At 44.2% G+C, this 17354-nt stretch overlaps 1 protein-coding gene across 1 annotated transcript in view; it reads right to left on the minus strand.

Annotated features, from left to right (window-relative positions):
- rnf220b (ring finger protein 220b) overlaps nt 1–17004 on the minus strand; it is a 43327-nt gene extending 26323 nt beyond the window's left edge. The window contains exons 1-2 of the mRNA XM_036141187.1: nt 16661–17004; nt 14920–15519 (exon numbers count right to left, since the gene is read on the minus strand). Coding sequence (XP_035997080.1) covers nt 14920–15499 — 580 coding nt within the window. The 5' untranslated portion in view covers nt 15500–15519; nt 16661–17004. The remainder of the gene's footprint in view (nt 1–14919; nt 15520–16660) is intronic.
- Between the last annotated feature and the right edge of the window lie 350 nt (nt 17005–17354).

The following is a 17354-nucleotide window of genomic DNA, read 5'->3' on the forward strand; positions in this document are numbered from 1 at the left end:
AACCCGCCTCAAAGCCAACGCTGATTGGACGTTCGTTTGGTGAACGGCTCCAAATTTTCTTTAACGGAAAGTAGCCAGACTGATCTGCGAGTGAAACCTTAAAAGCTTGCGAGATCAGGATGGTCTCACGAGGCTACTGATCTTTAACTTCTTATACTAGATAAAGGTTCACCTTTCTCTTTCACATCCTTTTCTTCACATCCTTTGCTACCAAAAGCGGCACAGAGATCGCTGTCTGGGAGAATAAGCAATGTCACACGACAATAAATCTGTTCCCCTGTTAGTCGTCCCTGTAGCATCAAGCAGCACTAGTAGTCTAGAAAATGTCATACTGTATCCACATATCCAATTATCCATCTAGCCATCCATCCATCCATTGCCTATACCCGCTTATCCTTGCAGGGCATGTGGAAGGGGGGTGTCTATCTTCCAGCAGTCACTGGGCGAGAGGCAGGGTACACCCTGGACATGTTGCCAGTCTATCACAGGGCAACACAGAGACACACAGGACAAACAACAATGCACGCACACACTCACACCTAAGGACAATTTAGAAAGACCAATTAGCCGTCGTGTTTTTGGACTGTGGAAGAAAGTCAGAGTAGTGGGAGAGAACCCAACCATGCATCGGGAGAACATGCAAACTCCAAACGAAAAGACCCCAGGCCAGGATTTTAATAATCCGTATGCAAGGTAACAGTGCTACCAACTGTTCCCGCCTACTGCCCTTTTTACTATATTTGGGGGTTATTTTTTTCCTAATTTTTCTGTAATGCGTACATTTCCATATGTCAGTAGAGTTCCAGGAAAAAGGAAGCAACAGCGAGATTGGCCTCCAAAATACAGATCATCATTACTGGACCACTCATATGTGAACACAGGTTTTCTCTCTCTTTCTATTTGCCTCTCACTGGTGCTTATCATTCCCACATGTCCTCATCACATTTTCTCATTTCTTTTCCTCACTCACTCTGTCAGTCATTGGTAAATACAGAATGAGTGACAAGACTAATCATTATAACACAGAGAACATGAAGCAGTTTTATCTAATAAATCCGATTTGTGTGGGAGGAAATAAACGTGGAGGACCCACCATGAAGCTCTGTTTAGCTGAAGCCGGTTGAGACCGAGAAGATACCACCATAGAATATCATAGAATATCTTTCCTGTGCACTTTTACAGCAAAATCAGTAAGGATAAACTAAGTTCTTACTCCTGCTATCAGGTAGGTGACGCATGCTAGGAAAAGTTAGACGAGCTTTCCAGATGCCTTTGAGAATTTACAGTACAGCTGTTAGAGTAGATTAAAGTGTACAGTTAAAAAAAATGGCACTCGGGGAAACTGCTCCCAGTATAAAAAATATTCTTAGGATATAAAATGGCTAAGTTTCCCTTTTTAGCTCATAGGCTCCACAATAAAAGTGTTGCTTTAGATGTTTTGTGTAATATCTTTTGTAGAGATGTGGTGATGATGCTCAGCCCTGACTGTTGGCTGATCAGCTGGAAACTCAAAAATGTGATCTTTTTCACAGTGAATGCACCAGTTTTAAGGGCGCTGTCCATTCAAATACCCTTAATAACAGCTTCTAGCTCCTGTTCCTTGACCTTTCAAGTGGTCAACAGTAAGAACTCTATCGTAGGGAGGAAAGAAGCTTCGAACTGCTGCGGCGAATTCGGACAGCCTTTAACTCCCAGTCATTACACGAAACAGTCATGGATGGGCCTACAGCATTCCAAAAATGAACAACAAAGTGTGTGCTCTCTTCTATTCGGACATTTTCATTGATTTCCATAAGGGGGCTGTGCTGATACATCATGTCACGCAAAGGTTTGTGGGATAACTTAAGGGTAAGGGACGTCATGAGGAAGCAAAGTATTGTTCTCCTGCCTCCTTCCTTACTGACTACACTATTCGGACAGCTCTTCTCGTTGTGACCACTGACGCACTTCCACTTTGGCTACTCTGTAAGGGTATTCAGATTGAGCCAAAAACTGTCCAGAATTTGTTTCCTTGAGTAGGTGCAAACCTCATCAATTTCCCGTCCACCTGAAATTGCACTCTAAAAAGAGAACGCAGCTCCGACTTAAATGCATTGCTTCAGTTGGTAACAAGTCATTGAATTAAGTTTATCTAACTTAACATATTTACGATGGTTTAACTTGACGAACTTGGCCAGCCAGATTGATGATGTGTAGCACTCTACGTTCTGCACATTATCAGTCTGGGACTGCTCCTATCAAATCTGTTTGTGAACTCTCCAAGCTGATTGGGTGAAGCGACTCCTAGAGCCCGCCTACCAAAGGTTGGTTTTAATCAAAAACGGTATTAAATAAAAACGTAAGCAGAAGACCTCAGGTAAGCTAGTCGAGGCCCTTCTTGCTGTTCTTCTTTCAAAGATGAAATCGGGGATTCTTACAAAAAATGTGAGAACAGCAGCTATGTGTGCATCCCGCTGCGCTGCCATGTTTATTTTGGTTCGGCTTTGGGCTCGGCAGCTCTTGCTTTCGTCGCACCGGTATGTCCTGCCTTAAACCACAATACTTCAATGTCTACTGGACTATCGGATGTGAAAATGACCCAAGGCTGAGAGAGAAAGCAAGACTTTTGGCAGAGGAAGCATGAACATATTATGGCAAAGTCACACTATATTCTATCTCTTTAAGCGTTTTAAATTCTGTCTTCAAGGATCATGTTGGGTTTAGAAATGTTGACAAGCTTTTAGAAATCCCAGAGTCAAGAAAAGGATCTATAGGGAATAAACACAGAGACTGACGTTACTGACGCTACTGTGGTCCCCGGCATAATTTTGTCATTTATTTTAATTAATATCAACAAAGTGTTTTACAATGATAGCGGGGGTTTTGCTGCTGTCCTATATGGAAACTAATTAATAATAATGCATTTAGGTTTCTTTTTTTGCCTGATATTATTCCTAAAGAGAAGACAGAAGTGACAAAAATCAGTATTGGCAGGTAAAAAAAACGGTGATCGATCACAAAAATCGAATCGATTAATCTTTTTAATCTTAATTTGATTCATCTTAATTTGATGGAAAATTACTTAGAAACGCAGAAGGATAACAGAAAGAAGGGCAAAAAGAAATTTGTTTGGGATGCAAAAGAGATGCTGAAGTACTGTGGGACACAATTAAGATAGGAATTATAGAAAGAAGAGGAATTTTACATTTCATCTCTTAGTATAACAATCTGCAGCTTGTGTGCAGAATCACTAACTTTATTACAATTTTAAAAACAGGTTTGACATAAACACCAGTTTATTTTAGCACATTTCCAGTGTTTTGACTGAAATAAAATCCCGAGGACAGCATGGAAACCTCCCCTCTACTCTGATAATGACGTATTATTATCCTTTCTGCAGACAAAATGCACCAACCTGCGTTCCTCTCACACACCTGTCCCTCATGCACTCTGTGCCGTGCAGGTGAGCAGCACAAAGGTTAGCCATTAGAGATCAGGGAGAGACTAAGAGCCAGCAGATGACTTCAAAGTAAATCTAAAGCCAGCACAATCTGCTTGATTTGTAATAAAAAATGGGCCCCACGCCGGCCCTTGGCGGTAGCATGTGAGCAGACCCTCAGTGAAAACTCGTTCAGAGCTTCGGAGACCACCTCTCCTCGTTCCTCCTGTCATTACAGATAAGCTTCCAGATAACATCTGATACTGTCAGAAAGGCTCTGCTGACTGCTGCCGGTGTGAGTGAACCGCAAGCACCTGGCGCAGTTTGATACACCTGTGTTTGGGTTAGTCACACTTCCTAAAGGATGTTATTGTGTCTGCCTGGATAAGCGAGCAATAATGGCCAGATGACGACGGTTTTATCTTCAAACGATGAGAAGATACAAACGACTGAGCGCCTTATCTTCGTCGACCCAAAGACACAAAAGAAGTGAGCAATCAGGAGGAGTTTTTGGCATCAAGATAAGTATCTTTGATGGTAATGCGGCATATGAAATCTTTAGGGTTGACTGTTCTCGTAACACGTCTGCAAATGTCAATCACCGTTGCTTTAAATGTTTTCATTTGGTTTAATCTGTTAAAGAAATGTGTGTTTACCGCTTCTGAAAGGGTCCCCCCCCCCCTTTTTTTCAACCTTTAGAACATGTGGGACATTTAAGAAAAGAAAACAACAAATTGGGGCTTTATTATCTGTATGATCATGAAACAACACAATGCTCAAGATGACTTCCGATTCGGTAGAGCGGTAAAAGGCTATTTCACCTTTTCAATCGGCTTCTAGACTTTATTTCAAAATCTCCCTTGGACTTATCAGATACGTGCTAGATTATCCAACACTAAAAATAAAAAATATTAGATCTCATTTAGAAATCAATCAACGTAAAAAAAAACAATATTTTTGTTTTCAAAATCATGAGTTAACATAGTTTTTTAGAGAAGTAGCTGCAGAGACTTAGAAACTGAGTATAATGAAGTGTAAACATTTCTGATAAGCTAATAATAAAAGTGTAAGACAACGTCGTACCGCTTCTATCCATTTATGACTACTGTGTTTTTATTTATTATAAAAATGTTGGCAAAATTTACAACATAAGAAAATTTGATTTTTTTTTTTTTTTTTGAGATTCAGGGTCTGATTTAGGGTCCAGACTCCATCTTCACAAACAGTTTTCCCTTCCAAAAATTAAAAAAGGTTCAAATAAAATGGTAAATATAGCCAAAATCATCTGTTAGGATCAACGTTACACCCCCCAAAAAAAAGAAAAAAATAGCAGTGGAACTAGATAAAGTAGATTTTAGAATGTCCTTTGCATTGGCTTTACAAGATAGAGCTGGAATGAACAGATATTTATAACACACTGTGTCCCATGGGCATAATGAGATGCTTTTTACCTCTCCGGCCAGAATCTGATAAGTTGTTGTGCGACTGAAATTTGTTGCACAATTCAGCTGTATTTACTGCCCACTGAGAACAAAAGTGAGCGGTAAATATACTTTGATTCATGCGGTCTTCTGTGGCTAAAGGCCACAATATCTCTGGTTGCTGTGTGAGGTGTCCCACCATCAGACGCACTGACCCTATTCAGAAAAAGACAAATTAGACTTAAAGACTAGAAACTAGAAATCACGTCACATTCGGTCTTGTGCCTCTGATGGGGCAGAAAGACGACTACAAACTTCTGAGGCTGTGCTCACGTATATCACTCGCACACAGCGCTGTAGCCGTGGTGAGCGCAGCGCAGTGCGAGCCCCCCTGTCGATGCCCCCCCTCTGATCCCCCCTCCTGTCAGCAAACACGGCAGAACAAAGAGTCCGGTGGCGGGGGCCGGCGGGTATAGATCTTCCTCCCTGTGTTCTCGCTCGGCGGGGTCACACAGGCACTGCTCACAGTTCAATCTCCTCTACTTGACTGATCAGGAGCCTTTGAGCCGCTTGCTAAAGAAACTGGGCGCCCTCCAAGCCGGCGGGGGGCATAAATCGGCCCACCCAGAGCAGGATGCTTCCAGACACGAGCAGAATACATGGTATGAAAAGCAAAAGGGAGAGCATGGGGTCAGTGTGTGCGCCGTGTGTCAAGAAAAACACTTGACATTAGGTACTGACATTAAAAGGTAATATTAAACGACGCCATGAGAACTAAACCTGCTCTGAGAGAATGTGAAGACGTTTAATGGTACTTTTTTCCATAAATACTACTTGTACTTGCTGCTTTCTCTGAACTTCACAGTTAATTGCAGACAAGGTGGTAACTCTGTGAACATGAGTTTATTTGGAAGGACAACTCAAAGGGATAAACAGCACAATCGTCACTAAAACTATCCACGTCATGCCTCCTGATTACTTAGTGATTGATTAGTAACTGGGCTAATAGGGGGTCACGGCCGAGACAAAGGGATGTTTAAGGAGTCTCTTCTGTCTTTCAGTTCTGTGGAGCTACAGTCGCCCTGCCGAGCGCCGCCTGTGTGGTCTATGGGGGACAATTAGCCCAATCTCCATACTAATGGCAGTAATGTAATGGACACTGCTGAGCCTGCCAGTAGCTGCGTTTGTGCTTGAGCGTTTGCATGTGCATGGGTGTTGTGAGGGAATGCCTGCATCCGTGCATACGCTTCGGCATCAGCGCCTTTTCCGTTCTTCGGCTCTCTGCGCTGAACTTTCGGTGTTTATGGTTTCTGCGCCAGCATCTGCTTTGCAACTGTGCAGGGGTAAGCGGTAGCAGGTAGCCTGAGTTTTACAGTTCTGATCCCCTTCCGCCGTCCCCTCGGATCACGCCTGTAGCCATGGTCCGCCGACGCTCATTAGCACAATAATAAAGAGTTGAGACGACACGTAAAAGGTTATATACTGCTGAACTGCTGTTTTCCTACCAATTATCAGACCATTGATTTATGGCAGAGACCCGATGCTCTTCTCTGAAGAGAATCGGGGGAGTGTTCACACCCCGATGCATCGGGGTGACGGGGTCAAGTCTGCTAAACTTTGACCCCAAGCAAGGATCGGAGCACCCCAAACAGAGGAGCTCCGCTCGAAGCGTCTCAGTTGATCAAAAAGTGTTCAGGGCGATACTGTAACAAATCTGGATGGCGTACTCTGCTTTAACGTGTCTGACCTGCAGCATTCACAAACTTCCACGTGTGTAATCGCTCTGTTATGGTGCGGGATTTGTGGACCACCGATTGATAAATTTCCAACATTAAAGCTGCTGTTTCTCATCTGGCCTTGTGTGTTACCGTATCTAAAAATACGTTTGTTTCAACACGAAGAACAGAAAAGCATTTTGGCAGTACTAAACATAAAGTCCTGACTTTAAATTAACAAGACATTAAAGTTCAACGCTCCTCACAGTTCTAAAGTTTCTTAGCCGAGTTAATCGGGAAACAGGTCCGACTCCGCCGCCGTGGCAGTCGCTTCAAGAATTCAACTTCCTGAGATGAGACAATCTTCATGCCTCCTATGTGAGGATGTTTGATCATTAAAGACTTGAAAATTACCTTTGAGTATCTCTGGCCTGTGCACACAGGTCTATAACATGTCCAGAATACTCCATGGCAGCCTGCCTTGGCTGGTGCACAATTTGTGTATGCAGCCGTTCTCCTAAGGCAGAGTACCTTCCACAGCCTTCAAAACCCAAAGAAAAAACTGCAATAGTGCGATAAAGGCATACAAAAACAAACATGTTATACTACATCCTGCCAACCACCTCCCCATTTAATTTTGTTGCTTGTCATACAGCGGAAAAGTGCAGTTCTCTGTATCGGCGCGTTTGGGCTTAAAGTGACAGTTACATATGTCCGCTCGCAGTCGTGTAAACTTCTGCCTGTCTGCAACAAATCCATTCTGAAACTCCCACACAACGTCTTCCTTTTATTCAAATTACTTTAAAGCAAAAAAAGGGGGGGGGGGATGGCACATTTGACAATCAACAAGGGCTGTCAGTCCTGCTCATCAAGCCGCCAAATGATGTCAGAAAGTCTTGTGCTGGTGCTGTAACACCATCACGCCTGGCATGCTTTCAGTGCATTGGCTGCCGTTAAGCTCCGCCAACAGCAGGGAGACTCGCGACAAGCACAGCTGACATATCCTGTAATGAGGTCTATGTGTGACAGTAGGCATATACAAAACATTGCGCTCATACGCTGCGCCATATATTAGATATGTAGGTCCCTGGCTTCCACCCAAGCATGCACAATTGGTGTGGTCTCGCTGTCTGTCTGCGCTGCTCCTCGGCGGCGGCATGTGTTTAACCCCAGAATGTGGCCTTCCTGCCCTGTCTATCTGCCTGACTGATTTGTTAGGCTCCGGGGACAAGGCGGAGGATGTGTGTGTGTGTATTATGTGTGTGTGTGTGTGTGTGTGTGTGTGTGTGTGTGTGTGTGAGTGTGTGTCTTACTTCTAAAAAAAACATGGGATGCAATCTACAGAAATACAGCCTTTAGCTCAAGCTTGTCTTGCACACACACACACACACACACACACACACACACGATGTCTTTGATGTGAGATCAGAGGCAGCGATGATGCAGGTCGGTCAGGTGCACGGTGAGAAATGCAGACAGGGAAGCAAATGGAAAGAGGATAAGAAAGACAGAAGGAAAGCTGGCCTTCGTTGCAACAAGGTTGTTGTTTCAACAACCCCTGGGCCCTGCACTCATTACGCCCCCTCTTTCTCTTCCTTTTTCCCCCCCCCAATCTCCCCCATTCACGCTTGTACAAATGTCTCTGCACATTGGGAAGACGGACGCGCAAGATGCACTTTCGAAAATCCGCTACACCGACAGGATGTTGCGTCGGCCATCTAACAGGTGCCAATCGACGCTGCAAAAAGCCTCCCTCTGGATTTAAATTGGGTAGAGTTGCAAGTTCAGAACACTGCAAGAATCACGAAAGGTCGGACTTTCTCTTACAAGCTGTGTGGTCCTGCTTTTTTTTTTTTTTTTTAAATGGACAGAAGAAACACACACAAATACCACATACAATAAACCTATAAATCTAAACACCAAAAGAAAATCCTGTGTTTTCCCTGTTTTTTGGGGGGGATTTTTCCACCCCTCAGAAGACACGGGGAAGGAAGCAAAAAGCTGAGAGAGCTCTCCCCTCCTGCCAGGATAAAAGCCTCTTTTACTTGGGAGAACATTAGAAGAACAAACTACCGTCACAACAGGAGGGGGAACAGTCAACCACGGCGCGCTCACACATCAAAACAACTATCGTTAATACTGCCATGCTTTCCTCCCCGAGCGCCTGAAACCGACGCGGAGACGATCGGTGTGGTCGCAGAAAAAAAGAGCTGGCTGCGGGATGATGCAGATTTAAAAGCTCGAGAAACATCTGTCCACCTCTGGAGGGGGGTTCTTTTTTTTTATGAATTGTCTTTAACTTGCCAATACTTTCCATGAAAGTGCTAATTGAATTAGCTGGAATCCCTCAGCTAACTGTACATGACAATGTAAAAAAAGAAAAGAAAAGAAATGAAAGGACACAATTAAAAAAAATCTGCTTGTGCTGAAGGTGACTGCCGCGCGTGGAGAGCATATGTGAGTCATCGCAGTGTAGAGCACGCGCGGCGATAATAATAGCGAGCAACAGACACTATATGCGTATGCATGAGCATCGAGTGGTTGCTATTGATCCCTCGCGGTCTGCTGGGGGGGGGGATGTAAACACGGTGTCTTTCAACAGGAAGCTCTGGTCAATACCAGCAGTCAACAGCAGCCCCACACATAGAACGCAACGCCCTGTTAACAAACAAGCACAAAAGGCGGAGAGTGTGTAGAAACCATGTGTGCGTCTGAGGGGATCCCGACAGCATATTTCTGCTACAACAGGGTTTGCAAATGCATGAATCCCACTGACACTCCTCCACACCAGTAGGAAGCGTTTTATTGGAATGATACATGATAGACCAACACAAAGTGGGCAACACTTTGAGGGAAGGAAAAGTATCCATGATATTTAATATGTTTTTTAAAACATCTAAACATTATGGCATTCATTCCTTTTTAGTCCCCCTGAGTCCATGCAGTAGAAAACCACCTTTTGCTGCGCCTACAACAGCAAGTCTTTCGCACTTTGTCTCTACCAAGTCTGCACATCTACACTGCAAAAACAGAACTAAAAATAAGTAAAATTGTCGTGAAATGAGTGTATATGTCCTTGATTTGAGCAGGTAAATAAGACTATTTGCCAATGGAGTAAGATTTTTCCACTTAAAATAGGAACAACTCATCTCCATAATCTTATTTCAAGTGCAGGATGTCTAATTATCTTATTTTAGGGTTAAAGATACTCATTCCATTGGCAGATAATCTTATTTACTGGCTCAAATCAAGGACAAATACACTAACTTTGAGAACATTTTACTTGTTTTTAGATCCGTTTTTGCAGTGTAGACAGACACTCTTGTTTCTGCTCAATCTTGTTTTTTACCACTGATTCTCTATTGGATTTAAGTCTAAAATGTAAATATACTCTGATTTAAACTGTTCCTGTAGCTCCGGCTGTATGGAAGCTGAATCTTCGCCGCAGTCTTAAAGTCTTTTAAGGCCTCTGTCAGCTTTCATTCGTGTTTTGTTGTATTTAGCTCCATCCATCTTCCCATCAGCTTCAGCCAGCTTCTGTGTCCCCGCTGAGGAAAGCGTTCAGACAGCACAACGCTGACACCACCGTGTTTCACTGTAGGCATAGGGTTGTTAGGTCGATGCGCACCTTAGTGTTCGTTTTCTGTGGTACATGCCATTTTGCATGTAGGCCATACAGTTTATTTTTGGTCTTGTGGGACTGGAGCATGTTCCTCCACATGCTTGTTGTTGTTCCTTCATGTTGCTGATGACAAACGGGACTTCTTACGTCCTCGTTTCAACAAGGAGTCTCCGCTTATCGCTCTTTCCAAAGAGGTCAGATTTGTGCAGACAATTGTATTCAGGGGCTGAATACATGGGTGTACTGTAAATTATAAACTGTGATCGTTAAAAAAAACATTTCACAAATATGGACTCCTGTGTGTTGTATCCTTTCATAAAAAAAAATGTGTTTGTAATGTCAAGAAATAAGAAAAAGTTCCAGATGCATCAACACCTACGCAGGGCTCTGTAGTTAAGGGTATTTCAAAGCCACTCTGTTTTCTATAACCTATTTCCCTGAGGCGATCTTTTGGAAAACACCCAGAATTCACACACTAAACAACAGACGCAAGCTGAGTTTATAACCAGATCGCACCATTCAAGCCTCACGGTGGAAATAATCCACGTGGCTAAACATGTAATATTGATTCTGGAGGGAAGCTGCACTCCAGCGCCGGCAGCCCATGAATAACTGGCCGTGCAGAACACTTGCACACTAAGCGGTCATGGCTAATTGTTTCCCTGCTATCAACTTCCTGCAGGATTTTACTCTCAGTGGAGAGAAGACCAGGTGAGTGTCTCAGAGATTTCTCTCCCTCAGCGGGAAAGGTCAGCCACAATGATCCTGACTTAGGTGGGACAGGTAAACACGAGGCAATAAGCGCATTAGTTGTGCAATAGTTTTGTTATTCGTGTTTAGAGATGTGATATACAGGGAAAAATAATTATGCAAAAATAGTAAATAATAAAAAAAAAAAAAATCCATCTGTCCTTCAGCTGGTCTGTTAAACCACATGCAAACAAAACTCGCTCGACTGTGAAACAAGGTCTTGTTATTCTGTTTCTAATGGTCATATAGCACTTTACAGCTACAACAATAGCCTAGTAAAAGTGTTGGTTTTATTTGATGGTGTTGTGTAGGAAAGCAACATTTCTTCGAATCTGAACAACGCTGTGATGTGTGAAGCATTCAAGTTTTCCTCCAACGTTTTGCAGCTTCGTTACTACACACGGCCATTTATGCAAGCGGTGTCCTCACATCTGTGCCATGCCGGCTTGTGTGAAAGCAGCGCTTGTAAACGTCGTATTTATCAGCCACATCCACAAGCCTGGCGTTTAGGTCCTACTTCACAACAAAAAAAAAAAAAAAAAGTGGCTCTCACACATCTGGCTCCAGTTATCGCAGATCACACTTAGCTTTGCCTCCGCTGTGAGCTGCCGACACACACACACACACACACACAAATATTCGAGCAGCCTGTGGCCGTGGCGGTTCTTTTTTGCCACTCGGCTCCTCAAGCGTCCCAACCCGTGTTTCTGTTAAAGGGAACGTTTTCATTCCAGCTCAGGCCTGCGGCGAAAAAAAAAAAAAAAAAAAAAAAGCATCTCCCAGAGGAAAATAAGCATGACTCGCTCCAGTGGAGACATCTGCCCTTTGAAAGTGAGGACGGCTGTTTGAACAGCTGTCAGAGCACACCGAGCAACCCAGACCCTTCCCTGATAAAAACAGAGGACAGGGGAGTCAAGGATGGGGAATGTCGACAGAAGAAAGACCCGAAATGGACAGGAAGAGACAGCCGCTGGCAATAGCACACAAGGTGGGCGAGAGGAGGTGTCATGTACCTGCTTGTTGTCTGGACTGACAGGGAGAAACTACAGCTCTTGGTCAAATATCTACACTGCTGTGAGGGGGGAAATTCCTGCAGGTTTCTTTAAGAGCTGGAAACAGTATGAAGTTGTGAAAAGAAAAAGTCTGATCTCTGAATGTAAGCAGCTAGTTATTTGAAGAAAAGAAAAAAGAGAGAGCTGACACTAACTGCGCGTAGTTATTGCATGCAATGATTTTATGCATTTGAAATACATGTGCACTGTGCCGTCTTAAAACAATTTCTGAGCCAAGTCCTGATCGCTACGGCTCTGTTCAACATATTCTTCACACACAGACAGTCAAACGAATTAGAGACGAGCCAATCGATCAGCCGCGGATCGTAATTGGCCAGTTTAAACTTGCTCGTCTTTGACCGGAGATCGGTAGATTCAAACTAAGAACATAGACATGCACTGTGATCATTTGGCAATTCCTTGTTTTTCTGTTGGAACCTGCATAACATTTTTTTTTTTTTTGTCTTTTATGTGTTTCAATGTAGGTGGAGAACATGGTCTCATGGGCCAGAGTGTAGGTTTCTTACTCATAAAAAGTTTATTTTATGCATGCAATGTATAAGATAAAGTTCATATAGTTAGGTTGGTATTGACTTCAAAGATTGCAGCTTGTCTGCTTCTATATTATGGGAGTTTCCCCCTCCCAAAAAAATATCGCTGTTTCTAAAAAGTTCCTTATAAACACGGCATTGTTTCTAGAAACAACTTCTTCCATGGAACAAGAACTATCAGAGAGGAAGAACGCATGGTATAAGGGCTTAAACCTTACTGTTGTTATTCTTGATGTGCTTGGGGCCGAGGGTTTGATTTGTTCTTGTGACATTATTTTCACATAGCGGAAACCATCCAACAATTTAAAACTCCTTAGAGTGATCTGGATATTATGTTTCTTTCCGGAGAGACATAAAATGCAGCGTTTTCAAAACATCCATTCATTAGTAAATGAATACACACGTATATGGGAGCCCTGGGGAACGGGCCCTTTAGACCCTCGATAAAGTTGGGTCCAGGTACTGAGAATAAAAAAAAGGAAAAGTCAGAATTGGTCAAGAATCAATATCTGCCACAAAAGAAAGTAAATGGTGTCAGCCAGCAATAGCCTGGTTGGTGCATGCTCTGAGGAAACGCAAATAACTTGTCAGGAATAGTAATTTTACTCATGAAGTACACTTTAAAGAAGTAAAAGTTGGGTTTTTTTGTTGGGGGGTTTTTTGTTTAAGTGTTCGGTTCTGTGGCCGAATTGTTGCTGCTGCATCTGAGCGGGAGAAACTCTCGCTCTCAAAGAAGATTTCAAGCTTAACACTTAAGACTTTTGCTCCTGAAGTGACTGTCTGTTGCCCAGTCAAGAGGAACAAGTGTATGTCAGCCTTAGAAAAGTGCAGGGAGCTCAATTGCATTAAAGCTCTTAGTTTGCCTGAGCTCCAATCTAATTGGATAAAGCCCGAAAAGCAGCTTCCAGTGTGCACGAATCCTCTTTTTTACCCCAGATTCTTTTTTCACATATATATATATATATATATATATATATATATATTTGTAGGAGCAATGCAATCCTTGTTCTTACCCTTCCAGTATTCTGTCCTTGTCAACATTCCCCCCAAATGAGGCTCCCAATATCAGGTGGTTGAGCATGCATGCGTGATCGCAGCGTAGCAAACTCGTTCTCCATCCCCCCCACCACCACCACCACCCCCCAACGCCCAACACACCTCTCACACCAGCGCGCCGACTTGGCTGGCATCTCTTCTTTTCCTGGCCTTATTAAAATTCCATATTGAGATTCCCCGCTGCCACTCCGCCTCCCCGGCCCCCGTCACTCAGCCACCAGCCGGCGACAAAAATCAGCAACTTTCAACAAAGACATGCACATATGCAAAGTGACACGCACACACAATCCAAACTTTTTCCTAAGACAACTCATCCCTGCTCCCGCCCTTTATGTGTGGGATGAAAGTTTTCTTTAGGTGGAGTGTGTGTGAGAGAACGAACGCCCCCCCCCCCCTCCACCCCCCCACCCCGACACCACCACCACCACGTCTTCTCATTGTCATTATTTTTCGATGGTGTCCCCCTCTGATCTCCGGAGCCTTTTGGGGTGCTCTTTCTCTCTCTCCCTTCTCTCTCAGCTCTGTCTTGTCCCTTTCATCTGTCAGGCGCTCCCCTCGGCAGCGGCCGCTGAAGGGGGTTTGATTTCCCATCATGCCTAGCATCGCCTCCACTGACTCACTCCCTTCCCGTCATCCCTCTGAGGCGAGAGTTGTGCCCCCGCGTCGTCGGGCAATTATCCCCGGGAGTAATGAGGAGCGTCTCTCCCCTGTGCGCCGCGCTGACTGACACCTCTCCCACTCATTTGTCAACAAATCAGACGGCTGGTGTGGGCGGTCGTATTGAGCTGAGGGTTGTCGTTGGAAGGGAGGCTCGGGCTGAAGCGCATCGTACGTCTCTCTCTCTCTTTCTCTCTCTCTCCCTCTGTTTCTCGCTCTCCTCCTCCATCCCTTCCTCTCTGTCTCTACCACCTCGTTATCTCTGACAGGGTGTCACTCGTTGCCGCTCTCACTCCTCCTGGTGTCAGCCCTACACGTACTACCGTATATTTGTGCAGGGAAGCCAGACTTCCAATAGGCCTAATGGTCATGTGTGGCTAATGATCACTAAACTGAATGAGTGTCACTGTTCAATCTATTTGTGTAGAAGTCGGTCGCGGCCGGGGCCACTGTAAACAGACGCCTAATTAGACCGTATCTCCTCGGAGGCGGCTGCTCGGGCTGCGCTCGTGTCAGGTCGGGCTGAGCGCGCCGCTTAGGATCAGGACCACATCTATTCTCAGCGGTAAAGACACGAGTTGTGAGTCAGTGTCTGAGTTTGCACAGATGAAGATTGTTTCAGAGGGTTTTTTTTTTTTTTTTTTTTTTCTCCCTCTGAGCTGAGAGTGCCTACTCACTGTGCTCTTTGCGCTCCTCCGGGCTCGATGAAGCCTCACCGTCAGACAGCAGGCCAGACATGGAGAACAACTTCCTGCCCGTCTCTTCCCCAGCTTTCAGGGGCCCAAAGTCAAACTCCTTCCCCTCCACTTCCGGGAAGCAGCCCTTTAGCCTCTTTGCCGGGGTGAAGGCCGACTGGTAGCCCCCGGATTCCCTCTCTTCTTGCGGGGAGGCGAAAGGCCGGAAAGCCCCCAGCCCGCTGTGGTTGAGCATGCCCAGGGTGGAGCAGTCCAGGTTTGGAGGTGTGAACTGATGGTGCAGGTGGAGCAGGGACGCCGGGAAGTCCCGGGATGGGAAGGTGCCCGACATGGGAGCCTGACGCTGGTACATGGAGGTGAAGGTGTAGGAGGGCGAAGGAAAGGAGAGGTGGAGGTCCTTTTCCACAGACACCGGGACCCCAAAAGGTCTGGGCGCCTGGCAGGGGACGGAGGCGTCTCTGCCGGCCTCTGCTGTGGAGGCCAGGACCATCAGGGCCGGGGAGGCCAGGGGAGTTGGGAGATATGAGGGGCTGTCCATCTTGAAGGGGCGGTGGAGATCCATTCACCTCCCTGCCGGTGGTTCTGGGAGACATAGTGGGAGAAGGCGAATTGTCAGACATGGGAGATGGAGAAGGATGTCTCAAATAAGAGGTTAGATATAATCTTTCAGGTGGTCTGGAAACAAAAACGATTTAATCCACAACAACAGCATTTCAACAGATTCAAACCCCTCAAGCCCTATGAGCTTTTTTTTTCCTTTCTTTAAAGAAACTGTCTTTGTTTTGGTCTGTAAGCAAACGGTTTGTTTCATTCAGTTTCAGATGTCACACATTGTAGCTCTAGAAGTATTTTTACAATCACAGCTTTTAAGGATAATTTAAACCAATAAACTGGGTCTGAGGAGGCCTACTAAGCCTGTAAATAATTACAACAGCATAAATTGCCAATAAAACACACAAAGGAGGTTGGAAATGTTAACTTAAAAGTGAGGTCTGACTGAATAGATTACAGAGGGAAAAATATATGAAAACACATCTAGGAAATAAAATGATTTCTGAAATGCTCTATGCAAACGCTTTGTGTGTGTGTGTGTGTGTATATATATATATATATATATATATATATATATATATATATATATATATATATATATATATATATATATATATATATATATATAAGACATTTTAAGAGCATTAGAGTCTGGTAATAAAACCGTTTCCAAAAGATATTTGTTTCTAAAAACACTCAAATTGCAGGCAAATTAAGAAAAAAGGAAAAATTATAAAGTTTTACAACAACTCTTTGCGAAACGACTTAAAACACAAATCCACGGAATAAATCTTCATGAGATAAAAAAAATAATAATATCTTTGCATGAGTTAGATAGAAGTTTTGCTAATTTTTCCCAGGAGAAGAAAAGTTTCCCAACTAGAATAAAGAAGGTTAGATAACTTCTTATAACAACGCACATGATTTGTACAAATGTGTCTTTTTATAACAGCTAAAATAATTACAAGGAGATCATCCTTTATCCTATAATTTATTCCTTTTTTTTCATAAAGATCTTTCAAGGCAAAGTTTTCTTTAGCGGCGACAGCGCGCAATTTGAACTCGGAAACCCGCGGACAGAAAAAACATGACAATCAACTCGCCAATTAAAGCATTTAAAGCAAATGAAGCTGGTGTGGCGATCACGGCCCATCAATGAGTCGGTACTCACCGCTATGAAGTTCCAAAAAAGCGCGGCTTGTTTCGGCTTCAACACTTTCCCTCTGACTGCTTTTCAACTTTTTTCCCCCACGAAACGCGGCACTTTCTCCGCTCGCGTTAAAAAAAAAAAAAAGATAATTAAAAAGAAGACAGCGTGGCAGCGCAAAGTGGGCTTTCTCTGTCCTCCTCCAGGTGTTTGCGTGTTTTCGCTCAGACGAGACGTGCGCAGTTCAGAGCCGTAGCCGTGCCGCTGCTGCGTGTGTCTGTCTGTGCGCGGAATGAAGGCGGCAGGGAGTGCACTGGCTGCGGGTCGCTCCCTGTCTCTGCTGGTCTTTGCGCTCCGTGTGACAATCACACCCCTCTTCTTTTACCCTGCCCTCTTTCTCTGCGCCCCCCCCCCATCCCCCCTTTCTTCCCCCACTCCTCTGAGACCTGCATGCCCGCCTGTATGGACGCACACGTCCAATCTTTTGGCCTCACTCCAGCTGAAACACCTATTCTAAACGCAGCTTGGGCAGAGGCAACTTTATAGATACCTGTCAAATTTTACCCTCAAATCAAGCAAATTCAAATTAAATATAGTTTCCCATCCAATTGCACATTTCAAGAACCAAGAAGCTTTATTTGTCATTATGTGTTACCATAATAACATTTTGATGAGGCAGACACTGGCTCAGAATGCACATAAATACACATAACACAGA

Source organism: Fundulus heteroclitus, chromosome 9 (assembly GCF_011125445.2).
Source record: "Fundulus heteroclitus isolate FHET01 chromosome 9, MU-UCD_Fhet_4.1, whole genome shotgun sequence".
NCBI lineage: Eukaryota > Metazoa > Chordata > Actinopteri > Cyprinodontiformes > Fundulidae > Fundulus > Fundulus heteroclitus.